This window comes from Micromys minutus (genome assembly GCF_963924665.1).
Source record: "Micromys minutus genome assembly, chromosome: 9".
In the NCBI taxonomy this organism is placed as follows: Eukaryota; Metazoa; Chordata; class Mammalia; order Rodentia; family Muridae; genus Micromys; species Micromys minutus.
Window position 1 is genome coordinate 35,326,280 of NC_137978.1, and position 22,059 is coordinate 35,348,338.

The 22,059-nt window shown below is 41.2% G+C and overlaps 2 protein-coding genes across 2 annotated transcripts; one reads left to right on the top strand and one right to left on the bottom strand.

Moving 5' to 3' along the window:
• Window positions 1-3,698: 3,698 nt before the first annotated feature.
• LOC308423826 (putative olfactory receptor 2B3) lies at window positions 3,699-4,646 on the top strand (the record flags this gene model as incomplete). The annotated part of the gene is made up of 1 exon (XM_080920600.1): window positions 3,699-4,646. The coding sequence occupies one exon, from the start codon at window positions 3,699-3,701 to the stop codon at window positions 4,644-4,646; it is 948 nt and encodes a 315-aa protein (XP_080776726.1).
• A 5,509-nt stretch (window positions 4,647-10,155) lies between these two features.
• On the bottom strand, window positions 10,156-11,151 carry LOC308424290 (olfactory receptor 2A12-like; the record flags this gene model as incomplete). The annotated part of the gene is made up of 1 exon (XM_080921233.1): window positions 10,156-11,151. One exon carries the CDS (start codon window positions 11,149-11,151, stop codon window positions 10,156-10,158), a length of 996 nt encoding a protein of 331 aa, XP_080777359.1.
• Between the last annotated feature and the right edge of the window lie 10,908 nt (window positions 11,152-22,059).

The window sequence follows — 22,059 nt, forward strand, 5'->3', positions numbered from 1 at the left end:
TCACTCAGGATGATATTCTCTAGATCCATCCATTTGCCTAGGAATTTTGTAAAGTCATTGTTTCTAATAGCTGAGTAGTACTACATTGTGTAAATGTACCACAATTTTTGTATCCATTCATCTATTGAAGGAAATCTGGGTTCTTTCCAGCTTCTAGCTATTATAAATAAAGCTTCTATGAACATGGTGGAGCATGTGTCCTTATTATATGTTGGAGCATCTTTGGGGTATATGCCCAGAAGTGGAATAACTAGTTCTTCAGGTTGTACTATGTCCAATTTTCTGAGGAACCGCTAGACTGATTTCCAGAGTAGTTGTACCAGTTTACAACCCCACCAACAGTGGAGGAGTGTTCCTGTTTCTCTGCATCCTCGACAGCATCTGCTGTCATCTGAATTTTTGATCTTAGCCATTTTGACTGGTGTGAGGTGGAATCTCTGGAGAACTAAAACTAGATTTCATGTCTTCCTAGGTTTTGCTCTCATGTAGAGTATTTATCATTACCTCATCTTGGCCTAAGCTCCATGGAGGGCCCCACTATTGCTTGAATCATATTCCTTTCCCTCTAGAAAATCAAAGTATTTCAGGGCTTCAAAATTTCAGCACACAACATAGCCTAGTTCCCAGCAGAGCATGAAAGGGAGAATGAGAAACTTGAGGGCCTGGGCACAGAGAGCTCTAGCTTGACCCTGCATACCCCAATGAATGTGTTTTTTTTTTTTCATGATCCACGAAAAGCTTCCCCAACATACTGGTACAGTCTTAATACTTATAGCTCTTCACTGTGTATGTGTACATATGCACATGTATATGCAGGTACATGTACACATGTATATGCAGGTGCATGTCCATATGTATATGCAGAGACATGTCCAAATGTATACACAGGTGCATGTGTGCATACATAAAGAGTCCAGACATTAACCTTAGGTCATTACCCAGGTCCACCTTATTTGGAGACAGTGTCTCTCATCAGCCTGGAGCTCACCAATTAGGGTAGGCAAGTTAGTAAGCAAATTCTATAGATCCTGTAATCTCTGTTTCCTGGTCTTTGTGATTGCTTTACCATGTCTAACTTTCACGTGGATGGCTCTGTGCATTGAACTTAGGTTCTCATGCTTGAGCAACAAGTTACTTACCAGCTGAGCCACCTCCCCAGATCCCACCTCTCCATCTTTTAACCTATGTATTTACTCCACTTGATCTTCACACATTCATCTCCACTGAGAGCAAAGGAGAAAAAGAAAGGACTCAGGAACAGGGAGAGGACTTGGGGTTGAGAGGATCAAGAGTGTTGGCTATGGAGATCTTCTGTACCAAACAGAAGAGTTGAAATGTGTGCTCAGGGTCTGGAGGGCTACAGTGGGCCCCAGAGGACCCAAAGGCCCAGAAGGCTCATTAAGAAGCCTTAGATTCATTCTCTCTGAAGACTTGGAGCAGATTGTTAAAGAAAAAACCTCACCCACTCATAGTTCAACTTCCACACAGAGCTTGGATCAGGTAAGGAAGGGAGCCCCAAAGGTTGCCCGAGACACACAGTTCTCATAGTCCTACCTGATGCGATCCACCTGATCCCATTACTCGCATCCTATCTCCCATCTTCACCCCTGGATCTCTATCTTCCTCTGGTCACTGATGTCTCAGTGTGACTCTCTCTGCTTTTCATCTCTGTATTTGTTGTTATGCTATTTAGTTGTGACAGAGAAAACTGGAGGGACAGGGGGCTTGTTTTTGTGGAGATAAGGAAGTGGGTTCTCTTCTGCATTCCAGCTTTGGATACTTAGGAGGTAAAGGACAAGAGGATTAGTACTGAGGGTAAAGATGGAGATGGCAAGTTACAGTGATGGCTCCAGAATGCTGTTTGAGGCTCTATGAGAGTCAGAAAGCTTGAGACAGGCATGCACTGTCATTAGAGATGAACAATAGCAGAGTAGAGCTTGATATCTTACCATTTTCTCCAGAATGCCTCCAGCCCAGGTGATTATAATTGGACTGACTCCTCCTTTAGCTATTCCTGGCCCTTCTGTATCACCCTCTCACATTCTTCACTCTGCTTCACATTCTGGTCAGTTCTTAGCAGGGACTGGCAATAAGATGTCTACTAGGACTTTCTGCAGTAGCTCAGGCACCAAGTTTAGGGGAAGCTGGAGGACAAGAGAAAAGACAAATGTGGCAAAGTCCTCTTCTCTTCCCTCTTGGTTCTATAGAAGAAATGACCCTCTTTGTTTCAACTCTTCCCCACTCAACATGACCACCTAATCCTTCTTCATAGCCTGTTTTAATTTGTTCACAGCCCCCTTAGGGTACAGTCCAGGAATGAGCATGCTGTTCAGCACATGGTCTGGCTACTGCAGACACAGACCACCAGCCCAGATATACCAGGATCCTGTCTCAAGAATGTAGCTTCATTCTGACCTTTAGGATCCTCTTTAGACTCACACAGTGTAAGTCCTCAGCTCTTTCCCCATAACCCACTGTCTCATCTGAGCTTCCTATAGTTCAACACTTCTTTTTATTGAGTCAAGGATTCAGTATGTAGCTCAGCCTGCTCTTGGGTTCTCTGCAAACTCTGCCTGACCTTAAACTCAAGATCTTCTTGTCTCAGGCTTCTGAATTTTAAGACCACAGATGTGGGCCACCACCATGACCCCATATAGTTGGATATTTTATTCAGATGTGAACAGAGGTTTTTAAATGTGTGCTGTCACATCTATGTTGCTGGTGTCAGCCAGTTATTTAATCCAGCTGAGACTGGGCATCTGATTATCAACCCCTGGGTTAGATTTTCCCCCCTTTATATGCAAGCTGCCATGAAGAAAGAGTCTTTGAGTCCAGTCTGTTGGAATATGGACTTGAGCTTTATAACAGGCAAAGTTGCATGCATCTGCATCTGCCTCATACTCCTCTCTGTCCCTTCATCTTTGCCCTACTGGACCTGGCACTACTGGAGCTTGTTCTTAGCTCTTGATACATCACTTCTCTCCTTCCTCTGGTGTATTACACTCTGACCAATTTCCACCTTAGTTAAACCTCCTCCGGTCCCATGTCCTGCTCCTGGCATCTAATCTCACTTATTTCCAGTCCACTTTCACCTCTCAACCCAGTGCAGTCTGACATCTGCCTCAAAGCATGAAAAGTAGCTACCATTCTGTCTTAAGTAGAAGTCAACCTATAAAGTCAAGCAGGAAGGCTCTTGCTTGGAGGTGAGTAAGGGGAGAAAGAGGCAGTACTGTTGAGTAACTCCACCTAAAAGAGAGTGTCAAAACGTTCCAGAGGATCAACAAACACAGATATAAGTAAAATTTACTAAGAACTTATGCTGTTTTTGAAGTTGTATATTCTCCCCACAGCTCCAACTCTCTCAGCTGTTCATAGAAAGGGTTCTGGACATATGACTTCAGACAGGAGGGGTAGAGTGTCTCTCTCTTCTTCACTCTCTGTAGCCTATACCAGGGAGATGAGAAACAGTGGAACTTGTAAGGGTAGATCCAAACAGAGGGGAAGGCAGGGGACATTCAGGGGGAAGAATGAAAGAAAAAGATGTCCTGGAAGCTCTGGCTTGAGACACTAAGCATCCAGAACTTAGACCTCAGTCTCTGAACTGACATCAATCCCAAGGAAGATTAAGGCTGAGCAAAGTACCTAACTGTGAATTCTAAGCTGCGCCACCAGTCCGTTTCTCTTTCAGCAGTGGAAGAATGCGAGGCTTCTCCTATGAGAACCGTAGTTCCGTGTCAGAGTTCATCCTTCTGGGTTTCTCCAGGAATTTCCAACTTAATATCATCCTATTCAACATATTCTTCTTCCTCTACCTCTCTACACTCATGGGCAATGGGCTCATTGTCACCTTGATCCACCTGGACTCCCGTCTCCATACACCCATGTACTTCTTCCTCAGTGTCCTTTCCATGCTTGATATGAGCTATGTCACCACCACGGTGCCCCAGATGTTGGTGCATCTTGTCTGCCAGAAGAAAACAATCTCCTATTCTGGGTGTGTGGCCCAAATGTACATCTTTCTGGTATTAGGCATCACTGAGGGCTGGTTGTTCTCTGTCATGGCCTATGATAGATATGTAGCCATTTGCCACCCTCTCAGATATAAGATTATCATGAGACCTTGGCTTTGCGTGGCAATGGTAGTCTTTTGTGGACTATGGGGTGTCAGCTGTTCTCTGATCTACACTGTCTTCACTATGAGGCTGCCCTACTGTGGCCCCAATGAGATTAATCACTTCTTCTGTGAGGTTCCTGCTGTTCTGAAGCTTGCCTGTGCAGACACATCCCTCAATGACCGGATAGATTTTATCCTAGGATTTATCCTTCTCCTGGTACCTCTTTCTTTTATTCTGGCCTCTTATGTCTGCATCTTTGCCACCATTCTGAGAATTCGCTCAGCCCAAGGTCGACTGAAGGCCTTTTCCACCTGTGCCTCTCATATCACCGTGGTCACCATGTTCTGTGGACCTGCCATGTTTATGTACATGAACCCTGGAGCCAATGCCTCCCCAGAGAGGGACAAGAAACTGGCTCTGTTTTATAATGTCATCTCTGCCTTCCTCAACCCTATAATCTACAGCCTCAGAAACAAAGATGTGAAGAGAGCTTTCCTCAAAGTAACAGGCTGGGGAGGAGCCACAGAGTGAGGCCTTTCAAACACAGAAGGCCACAACAGTACCTGAAAGAACAGTCTGTGGCCCTCCCCCTATTACTACTCCTCAAAATGATGATGGGCAAGAACCACTCACTGAGGGTTAAAGGAGACAATTGCAAAGGCAGATTCCTATTATGGCCTGCTGATGTTCCAGAAGGTGGGATATTCTCAAGCACCAAGGGATCTATCTGGAGACAGTCAAATGTCTGATTCATTTTTGTTTCCTGGGCCAGAAGAGGCTCAGACACAAGTGAAGTGTCATTAGCATCTGTTGTTGAATGATTACTGGGCATAATTAAATCTACTCAAGATTCTAAGACAATATAAATCAGAGGACTTGAAATCGATGACTTTATTTCATTGCTATTAGGAGCAAGAACAATCCTCACAGAAAGGGAAAATAAGTACTTCTGTCAGACAAAATTCCCAGACAGAAATAATCAAAGGAAGGCAGGGTTATATTGACTTTCAGTTCTAGGATATGATCTGTCATGGTAGGGAAATAAACGATGGTGGTAGGAATCTGAGACAGCTGCTCACATTGTAGGCACAGTCAAGAAGCAAGAGGAAATGCTCAAACTCAGCCTGATATTTCTGCGAACCTTGGTCTACAGAGTGCTACCTACAGTTAAGGTGTGTCTTTTCCTACCAATTTAGATAAGCCCTCCCAAGAATGCTCAGAGGCTTTCTCCTGTGTGATTTTAGATCCCATGAAGTTGACAATATTAAACATAACATTAGGAAAAATATATATGGGTTTGTCATTGTCAATGTCAATGTGTCACTGTCCAGGGCCTCAGGATATGTGACTCGCCATATCCCTTAGCAGATGCCCAGCTGTGGTGTTTCTCAGTTCACAGATGATACATCATCTCAATGATATATCATGATTACAAGCCAGTACTTTGCAGGCTGGTGCCTTGCCTGTAAAATTGGGCTGATCATAATAATTATAGCAAACCACCTTGCTGATTGTTAAGAGAAGTTAAAATAGGTAAAGGTCTCTAAAAGATGCTTGGCTCATTGAATCTCTATATAAACATCACTATTCTATTCTGTTCCTAACATCCCAGTTGTCAAGCAACATCCGAGGCTGTCTCAGCCCAGGGAGAGCAGACATTCTGCCCATGATAAAGCATTTGATTGTATTTCAGGATGCTATGGGTTTAGTTAGAAATGTGGCAACTCAGTCTATGGAGCCCTGAAGAAAACATGACAGTCCTTCAAGATGTTGCCTGAAGACACACTAATGACAATCAGCTAGAACTGCTCAAAATGTTTTGCCATTAGTACCCCGTGTGATACAGTTTCTAATAAACCTTTGCTCAAATCTGAACTGAGTAGTATTATTAGTCAGTAGTAATAATAGTCATATTATTATTTAATTTTAGAAGTTGCTGAGGCAGCAGGCATGGTTGGGTATGCTTGTAATCCCAGCACTGAGAAGGCTAGGGAAGGAAGACAGCTGGGTGCTTTTTAGCAGTAGAAAAGCTCAGCTTATGGTTCCATGGAGTCCCTAGTACCTTAAAGAAGGCACATCCAAGTTTGCTCTATAGAGTCTTGAGTCATACTCAGGGAGACAGGCTGGATTTGCAGAAAGTTTTCAGGACACTTTACCCACTTCTCAAAGGAGGCAGGGGCCAGGGAGCTGAGGGCAGGAGGCAAAGGTGTTCCCAGCATTTGTTAATCCTTTGCATCCCTTAATTCATACTAGAACATGAGACTTTTTCTGCCCCATTAGCTGTGGCTTTGAGAACTTGAAGCATCAATTCATTGGCAGGTTCTTAAAAACAAATGCCTCAGTGAGATACTGTCAGATTTCTATGTTCAATTAGAATTATCAAATATCTATTAGTCAATAGTATTTTTAGAAAAATCAGTGAAGACTTCAGTAAAGATAATACTGATTCTGTCCAATTAGATGTCACTGAAGATGGTGACAGGAGACATGTTTTGGAATGCAGTAAGAAAATGGGCTGGAAGAGAGATGCAAGAACAGTGGGAGAGAGCTGGCAGGGACCACATAGAAAAACTGGTTAATACAGCCTGGCACCAAATCTAAAAGACAGGAGAAATGTGGTAGAAAAACTAGAGAAGCTGTTTGTGCTAACAGTATTCCCAACTCTGTGCTATCCATTATCCCTAACTCACATGGCAGAAACACCACCTACTCCTAAGTTAGTGGGAAGCTAACAATGTAGTGCCCAGCTGTGTGGTCTTCAAAATCAGCGAATTAAGTCAGCCTAGCTATCAAGGTTAGAGTTTGTTTAGGCTTTTCCTTCAGCAAAGTGAAATAAAGACATTTGGAATAAACCATACATTTAGAAAAAGGGACTTCGAATAGAAGCTTTGAGAAGACTTTAGATCAAGATGAAGGCCAGGCTGAGAGTGAAAGCATAGTGCAAGGGGTACCCTGGGGTTAAACAATTTGTGTGGTAATGGGAAGAGGTGATGAGTATACAACAAAGTTAAAATCCAATTTCCTTTGCATAGTAGCTGTAGGGCTTTAGTTAAGTGTTCATAACCTCCGTGGGAACTAGTTTAATAAGCTCCAGTCTCCCTTCAGTAACATAAAGAAAATGCTTTCAATTGTTTGAGAAACTGTGCCTTTCTGTGCCAATCAAGAAGAAACTGCCCAGTCTGTTGGGTAGGTATTAAACATCTAGGCATCAGTGATGCATGCCTGTAGTCAAAAACCTGAGAGAAAGAGTCAGGAAGACTCAAGGGTTCAAGGCCAGCCTTGACAGCATAGCAAGATCCAGGCCAGCCTAAACTATATGAGGATCTATCTCAAAAAAAAGTATATAGAGATGTAGATGTAGATACAGATAGATATATAAATATACATATTAATATATACATATATGAATATATGTTAAGTAAATGAATAATAAACCACACATATGAATATATATGAATAATCAATGGTACCCAAGGACCAGGAAGTAGAAGCTCAAAGACTATAATAGAAACTTTCATATTGTGACCCAGCTACAGCTCCTGCTGAGTGCCAGATCTACCAAGAGCAGAGATCAACATTGAGCCCCAGATATTGTTGTACAATATCCACCAGAGAAGACCTGGGGCATGGGGCTTAAGGCAATAGAAAGTCTTATTTAGTCAGCCAGTAACTATACTGGGTATTCAGAATCCCAGTGTAGCACCAAGCCTTTCTCTGGGTAAGCTTTTAAGCACAAACACCATATTTTGAGTTGATATGTTTCAGTTAGCAAGTACAGTTATTCGGAGACAGGGCCACTGAACCCAGTTAATACCCTGTGGCAAGTGATTACATTGGTAATGGATTTGCCTTTCCAATAAATAAATGCTTCCGGGAAAACTACCACCTGTGGACTTACAAAATGTTTTGTCTGCCATCATGGTATTCCACATCATGGCTTACCAAGAAGGAACTCGCTTAACAGCAAGAGAAGTGCAACTGTGGGCCTATACTCATGGAATCCACTAGTCTCAGCATGTTACCCACCACCCTGAAGCAGCTAGTCTGACAGATGGAATGGCCTCTTGACACAGTTAAAATACCTATAGGATGGCAGGATGCTGAAGGGTAGGGAAGGTATTTCCAAAGATGGTATATGCTATGGTCCAGTTAATCCAACAGTGTTTGTTTCCCAATGGAAAGTCCAAGAATCCAGTAGTTGTTTCAGTCCACAAGCCTGGGTGTCTCAGCTGGCCTTCAGTGTAACTAAAAATCTCTGATAGGTGTGTGCCTCACAACTAGATAGTGTCTAGTTGACAGAGAAATTTGGTAATTAGTCAGTCCATACCACTCTGGATTTGACAGGCAAACTTACACACAAGGAGTGGGTATGTCAGCCAACAATGAATGCTCAGACCATGCCTCTGGAAGCAGAGACCTTCTCTCTGGGTAGGGTTTGTACAAGAATAGCTTGTGTATGTGGCAAACAGGGAGTCTTGTGAATGAGTCCATCTGATAGCTAACTGCACTGTAGGACTTGAGGGTGCCCAGCAGGTCACTAGATATGCTAGACTGCTAATTTCCATGATGACATCTGAAGTTGCAAGCTAGAGTGCATTTCTAAGCACTAGTCAGGAACTTCCCACTTATATATTTCCCAGGACCATCTTATTAAATCTCTCTGCTCTTTTGCTCCACTCCAACTCTGCTTTTTTCAAGTTTTCTCTGTGTCATCTAAACTCCAGCAGCATAATCAGCAAAGATCACTCCTCCCAGGATCCTCAACCCAGAGTCTTTCCTAGGTGTTCTACAGGCATCACAGATCTTTAAGGGGAAGACACTTCCCCTCCCCCTTGGTTGACTGACCAACATGATTGACATCTGTGGAAACACCTCACAGTTACTCTGCGAAATGTGCTTACAAATTTTCCAAGTGTCTCTTAACCCAGTGACATTGACAGGCAAGATTGGCCATCACCTTTGAGGTCAGGTAGCAGCATGGTCAGGATCTACTGAGCATTTTCTCCTCTCTCCTAGTTCATTGATAATTACCTTCCTGCTGCATTCCCACATGGGAGAGGAGAGGACAGAGAGAGAACTTCAGTGTCCAAACAAGCTTTGGAAACAAAGTCAAGGTGTTAATTTTATTAAGTAATTAAGTGAGATCCAGAAAGAAGTAAATTGACCAAAGTCATTTTTATATATTAAGCAAGTGACCAAAGTGAAGATGAGAACCCAGATCCATTAATGTCAAATGTATCTTTGACAACACAATATACAGTTCACCATATTTACCCATAAACCACACTGATTTAATGCACAAAGTCACATCTCTAAGCTGAACAGGCTAGGCATACTATTGTCCTAATTTTACTACTGGCAACATATACTGATTATATATGGGTACTACATTGTTTATATTGACACTCACTGGTTTAGATTACCATGTCAGCTACATGAAACACAGTAGATATTTTCTCATTGTTTTCATGTATGCTATTGATTTCTGTATTACAATGAGAGGTTACATCATATCTTTTAGTTACTGACCTTGATAGAGAAACCATATGTACCAAACCATTCCACGTGATCACAATTCATTGTAGGAAGAAAATAACATTGAAGAGTTTGACACTGTGACTGACCATATAACTTGCTTCGATTAATGCAATGTATGTTAACAATATGTTACTTTTGAGAAGCTTTGAGACATTATAAGCTTCGTAAACAGCTCCTTTCTTCTGCTATAGATATCTGTAGTCCAAAGAATAGCTAAAGGTTCAGGATGGATGTGTGAGAAGAGAAGGTCACTCTCAACCTCGAGTTAACCAAATCACGAGTTACAAATGAAAGTCTGTAGATAATAATCCACAGAGATTGTTCAGGTTTTTGGTGTCTTAGTGTAGCCTGCTCAACAAGACAGACATCTTGGTTTTAATTTAGTTTGTCTACCTGCCAAGTACTATGTTGGTGAAAATGGAGAGATGAGTTACATACAATATAGACACTGTTGCCTTCTTAAATAATGAATACTCTAACTCTAGCTTCCCAGGATGCTGACTCACTGGTCCACCCTAATGTGTCCCATACACTTGATAAATGCCCTCTTGATGTCCTTGTTTCTCAGACTGTAGACCACAGGGTTGAGCAAGGCTGTGAAGACATTGTAAAAGAGTGAGATCTGCTTGTCTTGCTCAGGAGAGTAGCTGGAGTTGGGCCTCATGTAGACGTAAGTGGCTGGAGCATAGAACAATGTGACCACAGTCAGGTGGGAGGCACAGGTAGAGAAAGCCTTGCAGCGGCCCTGGGTGGACTTGATCTTGAGAATTGCCTTGGCAATATGAATGTAGGAGGTCACAATGAGGGATATTGGAGTAACAACTACAAAGACACTCAACACAAAGTCCACCATCTCAATGAGGTGGGTATCCATGCAAGCCAGGCTGCGCACTGAAGGACCTTCACAGAAGTAGTGGTTGACCTTGTTGGGCCCACAATATGGCAGACTCATAGTGAAGAAAGTATGCAACAAAGAGGAAAAGAAACCACAGATCCAAGACCCTGCTGCCAACCGTATGCACAGGTCCCAGTTGAGGATGGAAGTGTAACGCAGTGGGAAGCAAATGGCCACATACCGGTCATAAGCCATGACAATAAAGAGGATGCTCTCAGTCATACCCAGAGCACCAAACACATACATCTGCAGCCAGCAGCCAGTGAAGGAGATGGTCTGAGTGTGAGCAAGAAGATGCACCAACATCTGGGGCATGTTAGTGGTGACATAGCTCATATCCAACAGGGAGAGGGTACAGAGGAAGAAGTACATGGGAGTGTGCAGCTGTGTGTCCAGGCAGACCAGCATGATGATGAGCCCATTGCCCAGGACTGAGCTCAGGTAGATGAGAAGGAAGACAGTGAAGAGGATGCTGTTGGTTGTGGGGTCACTGGAGAAGCCAAGCAGGATGAACTTTGAAACCCAACTTTGGTTGTGCACTGGAATCATCCACATGGTTGAGGCTATAAGAGAATCCATTTTTCTATGTGTCACCTGACACATGCTAGCAATAGAGGTAGAGAGAGAAGATACAAGCTGCAGAGATGATTCAAAGGTGAAGGAGTGATGTTGTTCCAGGAGACTAGACACCTAAAAGTTGTGTCTAACCCCAGTTCCATCGGATTTGACTCCCTACTCTCATCTCCATAGGACACACACACACACACACACACAGTGCACAAAATGCATATAGACAAAAAACACACATATATAAAATTAAAATAATATTTTGTATAAAATCTGCAATATATATAGTTATATATAAATATCTATACACAAATATTATTTATACATAAATATTATTTATACATAAATATTATTTATACAAATATATATATATATATATATATAAAGTGTGTGTTGGTTCTGGAATGTGGATTCTGAGCTCAGTGGTCAGATCCTGTGTATTCTTCTCAAGTTACCAAACCTCTTAGTGCCTCAGACATTTGGTCCATCAAGTGAGGCTCATGATAATCATGGTTTTGGATCATGCTAAATCATCTCACATAACTTCTGGAAACACCACATAACACATGACAGGTCACATGACCTCTCATACTCTGAATCCATTTGTGGAATGGCAGAGACACAGAAATCCCCACAGCAACAGGGCTAGTGACACTTGCTAAAATGGTGCATACTGGGTACTGGGTTCAACTGGGACCCTACCTCTATGAATAAGGTGAGAAAAATTGAGAAAGAATTCCAGGTCAGTGTTTGATCACACACACATACATCTACACATCCACACAAACTCACACAAACACATGGTCACACACACACAGGGTCACATACATGCACACACACTCACACATGTACTCTCTCTCTTTCTCTCTCTCTCTCTCTCTCTCTCTCTCTCTCTCTCTCTCTCACACACACACACACACACACACACACAGCCATATAAGTAATGATATAGTTCAAGTATGTCCCAGGGGATGTTGATGGATTCGGTGAATATGTGAGCAGGGAATATCTTTCTTAATCCTAGATCCTGCTGTACACACAGACACACACACACACAGACACACAGACACACACATACACACACACACAATCAGTTCCAGGTGTATTGTACATTTGAGTGGTAAATATACAGCACCAAGTTTTATAATTAAACCTGATACATATATTTATTATTTTTGGGTAAGCAAAGAATTTCTTTAAAAGAGCACTTTCTATGGAAGAAAAAAATAATGAGAATAAACAAAACCAAGAAAAGAAGTACTCAAAATATTTATTCAAAAACTTAGAAAAGCACAAACACAACATCTAACTCTGCAGAACAAAGAACACTGCTGAAGGCATTTCACAGAGGCAGCTCTCTCTCAAGCACTCACAAGGGTAAGAGGTTCTCACGCTATTACTCATCTGGACATTGCCACTGAGCCACACCCACCTCTGCTTCTTGGTCCCACATCCCCACATACCTACCAGCACGGTGGCAATAACACATGTCTAGTAGTAACAAGTGTGACTAAATTCAATGAGGGAAAAATTAAAATGAGTCCTTCAGTGTGTGCTTGACTGAGCTCCTTATGGTTGAACACATTCAATGCATTGCCCAGCAATACAAATATTAAGTATAATTCTGAAACAATATGTAAGCACATAGACACATACAAACATATGCTCAAGGAAAGACGTGTAAAGGAGATTTCCAAACGCTACTCTAGATAGTCTTAACTAGGCTTACACTCATATGCCAATGATCGAGATAATGGTTAAGGCAGGAGTTGATTTGATGGGAGTAGAAACATGAAAGAGACTTGAAGCCATCTCAGTCTTCACGTCTCCTCTCCCCATCCTCCCTCCTGACTAGTCACTGCTCATCACCCTCACAGCCATTCTTTCCTTCAAACCATATCAGGAGTCTATGATCTCTCATAACATTTCTTTATCAGAGTCTCCATGCACACTTCCCTCCAAATATTTCTTCTTTAAAGCAGTCTTTTTTTTAAATTTTATTTTGTAGAAATTATTTGAACAATATACTTTGACCATATTCTTCCCTTCCCCCAACTTCTCCTAGATCCTCCCCACTCAACTTCATGTTCTTTCTCCTCCCACTCTCTCAACCAAGACAAAACGAAACAACAAAAATTAGAAAAAAAAAAAAAAAAAAAACAAGACCACGGGGTCATTTTTCTGTTGGCCAGATACTCCTGTGGCTTACCCTGGAGTGTAACTGATAAACAGGGCTAGACTCTAGTGGAGAAAACCAATTTTCCCTCTCATAGCAGATATCAGTTGAAAATCAACTGCAACCTGCTTCTTGCTTAGGGGATGACTTTGTGTCCTCTACCCCTCCTCCGTGCTGGCCATTTGTCTGCATCAACACCTTCTTCATAGGACTACTGCTGAGGTTTCTGGAAAAATTCACATGGGTTCTATTAGGTCCTTGGTGAGTGATTTTTATGAGCTCTGAAGCCGTCATTTGAGGCAGATGTGCAGGTCATTCCTAACATGTCTGCTCTAAGAAGACTAAGCTTCTGTATTCAGCTACCTCCTCTACCTCTCCTCTCATACACAAAGGTCCATGGACCACCATTGCTGCTCTACACACCTCTACCTCTTTCACACATTAGGGCACCTGTCTAGCCTCTTCCAGGGGATGGGGGAGACCACCACCTGTGCTGTGTTGTCCACAAGGTGAACTAAGCATGACCCAGCTCTGTTAGGAAGCCTTTGGATGGTGCTACCACTCTCCCCATCCCCAACCTAGGTAGAATACACACTACATTTTTTCTTCATTGGCTGGTTATGGTATGAAGAATCCTAGGTGGGTCTGCTAAAATCTTGAACAATAACTTGGACAACCCCTTCTTCTTGTCCTGCTAACTGAATCTCCACACAATCAGAAAAAAAGTTATCTATTATGTTATATTGTAGTTTGGGTGTTTTTATGACCTGTACAATAATTAGAAAAGCTAATATTTATTGAGAAATTTGCATATTCCAGATATTGTTGCCCTAATTTTAGGCAACATTATGATTCACTGAAGGAAATATTTCTTCTCATGTGTTATAGTTGGAAACCTAAGGCATAGAGAAGGCAGTTAGTTCCAGATTATAAGACAGGCATGAGAGAAGTAAATAGGAAGTGAGCTGGTTCAACCTCAGAGCCTGGCTCTCAGTCACTGCCTTTTCTGCTCTGTTATACAGGCTCTCAAGTGGGAGGTGAAGAACGCAGTCATCACAATGTCCTGAAGTTGAGCTCATTAAGATTCTGCACAGAACAGAGATCCTTGGACTGAACTGGATGGCTAACTACAGAGGAACTCTCCTGAAGAAATTTCCCTCATGTCTGAATATGGGAGGCTCTGGAATGTAGTTTTACAGACAGATTCAAAAAATAGTATTTTAGGTGCGATTTGACAGCATAGGAACACCATTGAGTCATCTCCAGCCAATGGTTTCCAAGCCCAGTGGCTTCTGGTTTGGTTTACAATGTCCCACCAGACCTGCTAAACCAAGATTGTGATCCTGTCACTACAAAAGAAGACATAACAATGAAATCCAGGCCAGATGCTGCTGCACATGGTAGCTCAAATCTACGAAGCCAGCATCTAGAAGGCTTAGAATTAGGAGTCAAAAATGCTGGACTACATAATAAGCTTGAGGCTAGGTTAGGCTACAGTAGACTTACATGCCTCACTCCCAAGAAAGAAAAACCTAAAGCCTCTGCCCACAAGTGCATCAAGCTATGTCTAGGTGGTGTGGGAAAATGCCTTCAGTGACAATGACCATTAGTGCACTTTCATGGATAGGGCTTTCTGCTCTTCACTTAAGATATTTAAGCACAGGTTTCCATTATTTATCAACATGATTTGAAACACACAAACTCTCTTTAAATACTTATTAAGTTAATAAAGGGAGGAGGAAGGGAAGAAGGAAACAAAGTTGAGACAGAGAAGAAAGAACAGGCAATGGGGGAAGAGAACTGGGAGTTTGAGATGTACACACAGAGGATGAGGAGATAGATGGCTGGACTGCTACTCAACTGTCAATTGTACTTCTGAACCCACCCACAAGCCAAACACCAGTGACCATCTTACCACTTGAAAATCCAGGGAATGTGTCTTGAGTGGCTGTTTCTTGCTCTCAAAAAGAAGCTCCATAAAGGAACTAAATCAACCTAGTTGGGTTTATAGGCAGTCCAATATCCAGAAAAATTATAAGGTGTTATAAAATTTGAGGGTATGGATTTATCAATTCCTCTGCAAGAACCAGGCATCCTTGGTTCATGAAGAAATTGCCTATAAAATCCTGCTCAACAAAGGCAAACTCAGACATCTTCACCTCTTCTAAGTGGGACCAGCAACTGAGGATTTATGATCCTGCCTCTTCTCTGAGCCTTCCCCTGAGAGCTCAGAAAGGCTCATTTCTGTTCTGAGTAGGGAATTCTAAGATGATTCCCAGGATGCTGTCAACAAGAGCACTACAAGTGATACCTTGGGGGCTGAGCAGGAGGAAGCCACCAACAGATGGGTGACCTGTTCTCTTTTCTAGACTAACTGAAGAGTAAGAGCAGCTCAGAGAAATGGAGCCTGGTTACCTGTTACACAGGTCAAGAACACAGTTCTCATTGTGATTCCTTTTGCTATTCAAATCCTGAACCCAGACAATCAGTGATAAGACCATGTTTGGGTCACATTTCTCCTTCTTCCTCCACTACCTTGGAGTAAACCAAAGTCCTCCCTTTCCTTCTGTATAAAATCTGAGCAAGTTACCCAGCCACTCTGTTGCTAATAAAAAGACAACTACAATGGAGGCTGGAATCAGTTTAAGAAAAAGTCCATTTGCTGCTCTTGCAGAGGACCAAGTATGGTTTTCAGCATCTATGTGGCATCTCACAACTATCTACATCTTCAGTTCTACAGAATCTTACACCTGTTGTGACCTTCCTAGGTACCAGGCATGCATGTGGTGTACATATACACATGGAGACAAGACACTCATACACATCAACAGAGAAAAAGAAGAAAAAGTGTCAGAAGTGGTATAGCATCACAGAAGTTAGCATTGATATGCCCATACCAGTGGAGTGAGGAATCTCTTGCAGGGGCTCTTGGGTGCAAATAAGAATTGGTGACCAAATATGTCAAGCTCTAGAGCATGTTCTTATTAACTTGCTACTATTCTGACGCACTTTTGCCTTCTGTAGACGTTCAATAACAACCTCTTCCCTTCTGGGCTTGGTAGACTAAGATGTGATGATGCTCTGCACATGCCACAAGTATAGCCTATGGTCTATAACCTTGAATCTCCATCCCTGCCTTCTTTCTGTGTCTTGATTTCCTAAGTATCCAGAAGGAGAAGACTGCACTCTAAGACTTTCTTGGTCACAGTGGTTATTTGATACAACTTAGAATTCCTGTGAACTGATCCTTAAATGAAACTGATATTAAAAGTTCATTATAGAATGACAATTAAGTAAATTGTATTGAAGCATAGACAGGGTGTCTGAGAATGTACTTCAGCTATATAGCACCTAAGTGAATAGAATGCTTGGGTCTGAAGTTTGATTCATAGAATTAATAAATGCAACAAAAGCTCCAAAACTCTTCACATCCTGATGATCAACCACATTTTCCTGTGGTCTGTTTTCTAGCAGTTAATTAGTGTGGTTCATTTTCTCATTGAATTACTTTGTAATCATATGTGATCTCAACTGCTGTTCAGTGGCATGTTGGCAACCATGACATTGACTATGATGGGTATATTTTCACCTCAGTAGTTGGCAATCATCACTAATGATGGCTGGACCTGGGCTCTAACCAAAATCTCTCCTGTGACTCGGAGCTGGGTCTTACATACAGTGGTCATGGAAACACCCCAAGGTCATCAGCATGAGAAAAATGTCAAACTCTCGAGGTTTCACTCTGTACCAGGGGGACTAACAGTGCTGAAGGAGAAAATGGTTACCTTCGAAAAAGGAGAAGCCACCAGATCCACAGCTTTTACAACCAGAGCCTGCTTCATTGTCCCCCAGCTGGCAATATGCCATTGATGTACGAAGATGAGTACTTCACAAAGTTTTCTGTTTTGGTGTCTAGAGAAGGAATTGATGATGATCATGACAGGTAGAGAGAGAATAGATGATCAGGGAAAGGCTGAGAGGTGTCTGCAGAGGATGCATCCTATCTACTTAGTTCTTTACATCCTCTCCTGTTGAGGACACCTTTGATGTTGATGCATGTAAGGCAGAAACATCTTAGCATGCTTTCCCATTTCTTTTTTTTTAAACGACTTTATTTTACAAAACAAAGATAAATGTACAGATTTTAAAAATTTTTTGCTTAAAATTATACATTTTTGTCAGTACTGTTTTTTCAAACATTGAAATAATTTTTACATAAAACCATGTGAACATATTTTTTTCGTCAGAACTTGATTTTTTTCAAGGGCTTGACAGTATGCATTGAAAACCTAATAGTTACAATAAGTGTAAAGTACATGCAAAACAAAACGCAACATGGAAATAGTCAAAGTCTTCTTGTTTTGTAAATATATGTATATTTTTTTTGTTTTCTTTATTTCTTGGACTTCATACAGTCTGTGAGTTGTTTCTGCGGGAGTGCAAGCCTCTGGGGTTAGCATCCCACTATCAGTGACTGCATATTATGTCTGTTCTTTTGTGACTGGGTTATCTCACTCAGGATGATATTCTCTAAATGCAGCCATTTTCTTAAGAATTTGGTTAAGTCATTGATTCTGGTGGCTGAGTAGTATTCCATTGTGTATATGTACCACAATTTTTGTATCCATTCATCTTCTGAAGGACATCTGGGTTCCTTCCAGCTTCTGGCTATTATAAATAGAGCCGCTATGAACATTGTGGTGCATATATCTTTGTTGTGTATTGAAGTGTCTCTGGGGTATATGCCCAGAAGTGGAATAGCTGGGTCTTCAGGTAGTAATATATCCAATTTTCTGAGGTATCGCCAGACAGATTTCCAGAGTGGTTGTATTAGCTTGCAACCCCACCCACAGTGAAGTGTTCCTCTTTCTCCGCAGCCTCGCCAGCATCTGCTGTCATCTGAGTTTTGGATCTTGGTCAATCTGACTGGTGTGAGGTGGTATCTCAGGGTTGTTTTGATTTGCATTTCCCTGATGGCTAAGGATGTCCAGCACTTCCTCAGGTGTTTCTTGGCCATTTGGTGTTCCTCAACTGAAAAAGTTTTGTTTAGCTCTGTACCCCATTTTTAATAGGGTTATTTGATTCTCTGGTATCTAGCTTTTTGAGTTCCTTGTACACCTTGGATATTAGGCCTCTATCTGATGTGGTGTTGGTAAAGATCTTTTCCCATTCTGTTGGTTGCTGTTTTGTTTTCTTGACGATGTCTTTAGCCTTACAGAAATTTTGCAATCTCATTAAGTCCCATTTGTTAATCTTTGATCTTAGAGCTTGAGCCATTGGTGTTTTGTTCAGGAAATTTTCTCCTGTACCTATGTGTTCTAAGGTTTTCCCTACTTTCTCATCTAATAGTTTCAGTGTATCTGGTTTAATGTGGAGATCTTTGATCCACTTACAATTGAGCTTTGTACAAGGAGATAAGAACGGGTCTATTTTCATTCTTTTGCATGCTAAGTGCCAGTTGGATCAGCACCATTTGTTGAATAGGCTGTCCTTTTTCCATTGAATATTTACTGCTCCTTTGTCAAAAATCAGGTGACCATATACATGAGGGCTCATTTCTGGATCTTCTATTCTATTCCATTGATCCACATGCCTATTTCTGTACCAGTACCATGCAGTTTTCAGCACAATTGCCTTGTAATATAGCTTGAGGTCAGGGATAGTGATTCCCGCAGATGTTTTTTTGTTGTTGAGGATGGATTTCGCTATTCTAGGTCTTTTGTTATTCCATATGAAATTGCACATTGATCTTTCCAATTCCATGAAGAACTGGGTTGGAATTTTGATGGGGATTGCATTGAATCTGTAGATTGCTTTTGGTAGGATGGCCATTTTTAAGATGTTGATTTTTCCAATCCATGAGCATGCGAGATCTTTTTATTTTCTGAGATCCTCCTCAATTTCCTTCTTTAGAGGTTTGAAGTTCTTGTCATACAGGTCCTTCCCTTGCTTAGTTAGAGTCACACCAAGGTATTTCATAGTTTTTGTAACGATTGTGAAGGGTATTTTTTCCCTAATTTCTTTCTCCACATGTTTGTCCTTTGAGTATAAAAAGGCTACTGATTTGTTTGAGTTAATTTTGTATCCAGCCACTTTTCTGAACTGGTTTATCAGCTGTAGGAGTTCTCTGGTGGAATTTTTGGGGTCACTCAAGTACACTATTATGTCATCCGCAAAGAGTGATGTTTTTATCTCTTCCTTTCTGATTTGTATCCCCTTGATCTCCTTTTGCTGTCTAATTGCTCCAGCCAGGACTTCCAGTACTATGTTGAATAGGTAGGGGGAGAGTGGGCAGCCTTGTCGAGTCCCTGATTTTTGTGGGATTGCTTCAAGTTTCTCACCATTAAGTTTGATGTTGGCTGTTGGTTTGCTGTATATTGCTTTTATTATGTTTAAGTATGGGCCATGGATTCCTGTTCTTTCCCGGACTTTTAACATGAAGGGGTGTTGGATTTTGTTGAATGCTTTCTCAGCGTCTAGTGAGATGACCATGTGATTTTGGTCTTTAAGTTTGTTTATATGGTGGATTACGTTGATGGATTTCCTTATGTTAAACCATCCCTGCATCCCAGGGATGAAGCCTACTTGGTCATGATGAATGATCGTTTTGATGTGTTCTTGGATTCGGTTTGCAAGGATTTTGTTGAGTATTTTTGCATCAATGTTCATAAGTGAGATTGGTCTGAAGTTCTCTTTCCTTGTAGGGTCTTTGTGTGGTTTAGGTAAGAGAGTTATTGTAGCCTCAAAAAATGAGTTGGGTAATATTCCATCTGATTCTATCTTTTGGAATAGTTTGGCGAGTATTGGTGTTATATCCTCAATAAAAGTCTGATAAAATTCTGCACTGAACCCGTCTGGACCTGGGCTTTTTTTGGTTGGGAGGCTTTTGATGACTTCTTCTATTTCTTTAGGTGTTATAGGGTTATTTAGATGGTTTACTTGGTCTTGGTTTAACTTTGGGACCTTGTATCTGTCTAGGAATTCATCCATTTTCTCCAGATTTTCCAATTTTGTGGAGTATAAGTTTTTGTAGTAGGATCTGATGATTTCTTGAATTTCCTCAGTTTCAGTTTTTATGTTCCCACTTTCCTTTCTGATTTTGTTAATTTGTATACTCTCTCTTTGCCCTCTAGTTAGTCTGGCTAGGGGTTTATCAATCTTGTTGATTTTCTCAAAGAACCAACTCTTGGTTTTGTTGATTTTTTCAATGGTTCTTTTTGTTTCTATTTGGTCTATTTCTGCCCTAATTTTGACTATTTCTTGCCGTCTACTCTTTTTGGGTATATCTGCTTCCTTTTGTTCTTGGGCTTTTAGCTGTGCTGTCAGGTTGCTGATGTATGCTCTCTCCAGTTTCTTTTTGGAAGCACTTAGGGCTATGAGTTTTCCTCTCAATACTGCTTTCATTGCATCCCATAGGTTTGGGTATGTTGTGTTTTCGTTTTCGTTGAATTCTAGAAATTTTTTAATTTCTTTCTTTATTTCTTCTTTGACCCTGCTATCCTTTAACAAAGCATTGTTTAGTTTCCATGTGTATGTGGGCTTTTTGTTGTCTTTGTTTTTGTTAAAGACCAGCCGTAGCCCATGGTGTTCTGAGAGGATGCATGGGAGTATTTCAATCTTCTTATATCGATGGAGGCTCGTTCTGTGTCCAATTATGTGGTCAATTTTTGAGAAGGTGCCATGGGGTGGTGAGAAGAAGGTGTATTCTTTTACTTTGGGATAGTATGTTCTGTATATATCTATTAATTCTAGTTGGTTCAAAGTCTCTGCTAGTTTTGCAGTGTCCTTGTTCAGTTTCTGTTTCCCTGATCTGTCCATTGGTGAGAGTGGGGTGTTAAAGTCTCCCACTATTATTGTGTGGGGTGAAATGTATTTTTTGAGCTTTAGTAGGGTTTCTTTTATGAATGTGGGTGATTTTTTATTTGGAGCATATAAGTTAAGGATTGAGTGTTTCTCCTGACAGATTTCCCCGGTAATAAGTAAAAAGTGTTATTCCTTATCTTTTTTGATAACTTTTGGTTGGAAATTTACTTTATTCGATATTAGAATAGCCACTCCAGCTTGCTTCTTGGAGCTGTTTGCTTGGAAGTTTTTTTTCCACCCTTTTACTCTGAGAAAGTGTCTGTCTTTGTCTCTGAGATGAGTTTCCTGTATGCAGCAAAAGGCTCGATTTTGTTTATGTATCCAGTCTGATAGTCTATGTCTCTTTATTGGGGAGTTGAGACCATTTATGTTAATAGATATCAAGAAATAATTGTTTCTGTTTCCTGCCATTATTGCTTTTTTGGGTTGAGTTGTGTCTGTGTTTTTTTCATCTTTTAGTTTTCTTGTTTAGGAGTTTTCTTGTTCTTACTAGGCTGTATTTTCCCTCATTGTATTGGGTTTTCCACCTATAATTCGTTGTAGTGCTGGGTTTGTGGTCAGATATTGTGTGAATTTTGATTTGTCTTGAAATATCTTCGTCTCTCCATCGATGGTGATTGATAGTTTTGCTGGGTATAGCAGCTTGGGCTGGCACTTGTGCTCTCTTAAGGAGTGCATGATGTCTGTCCAGACTCTTCTAGCTTTCATAGTCTCTGTTGAAAAATCGGGTGTGAGTCTGATTGGTCTGCCTTTATATGTTACCTGACCTTTTTCCCTTACTGCTTTTAGTATTCTTTCTTTACTTTGGGCGCTTGATGTTTTTACTATTATGTGTCGGGAGGTATTTCTTTTCTGGTCCAACCTATTTGGAGTTCTGAAGGCTTCTTTTATGCTCGTGGTCATCT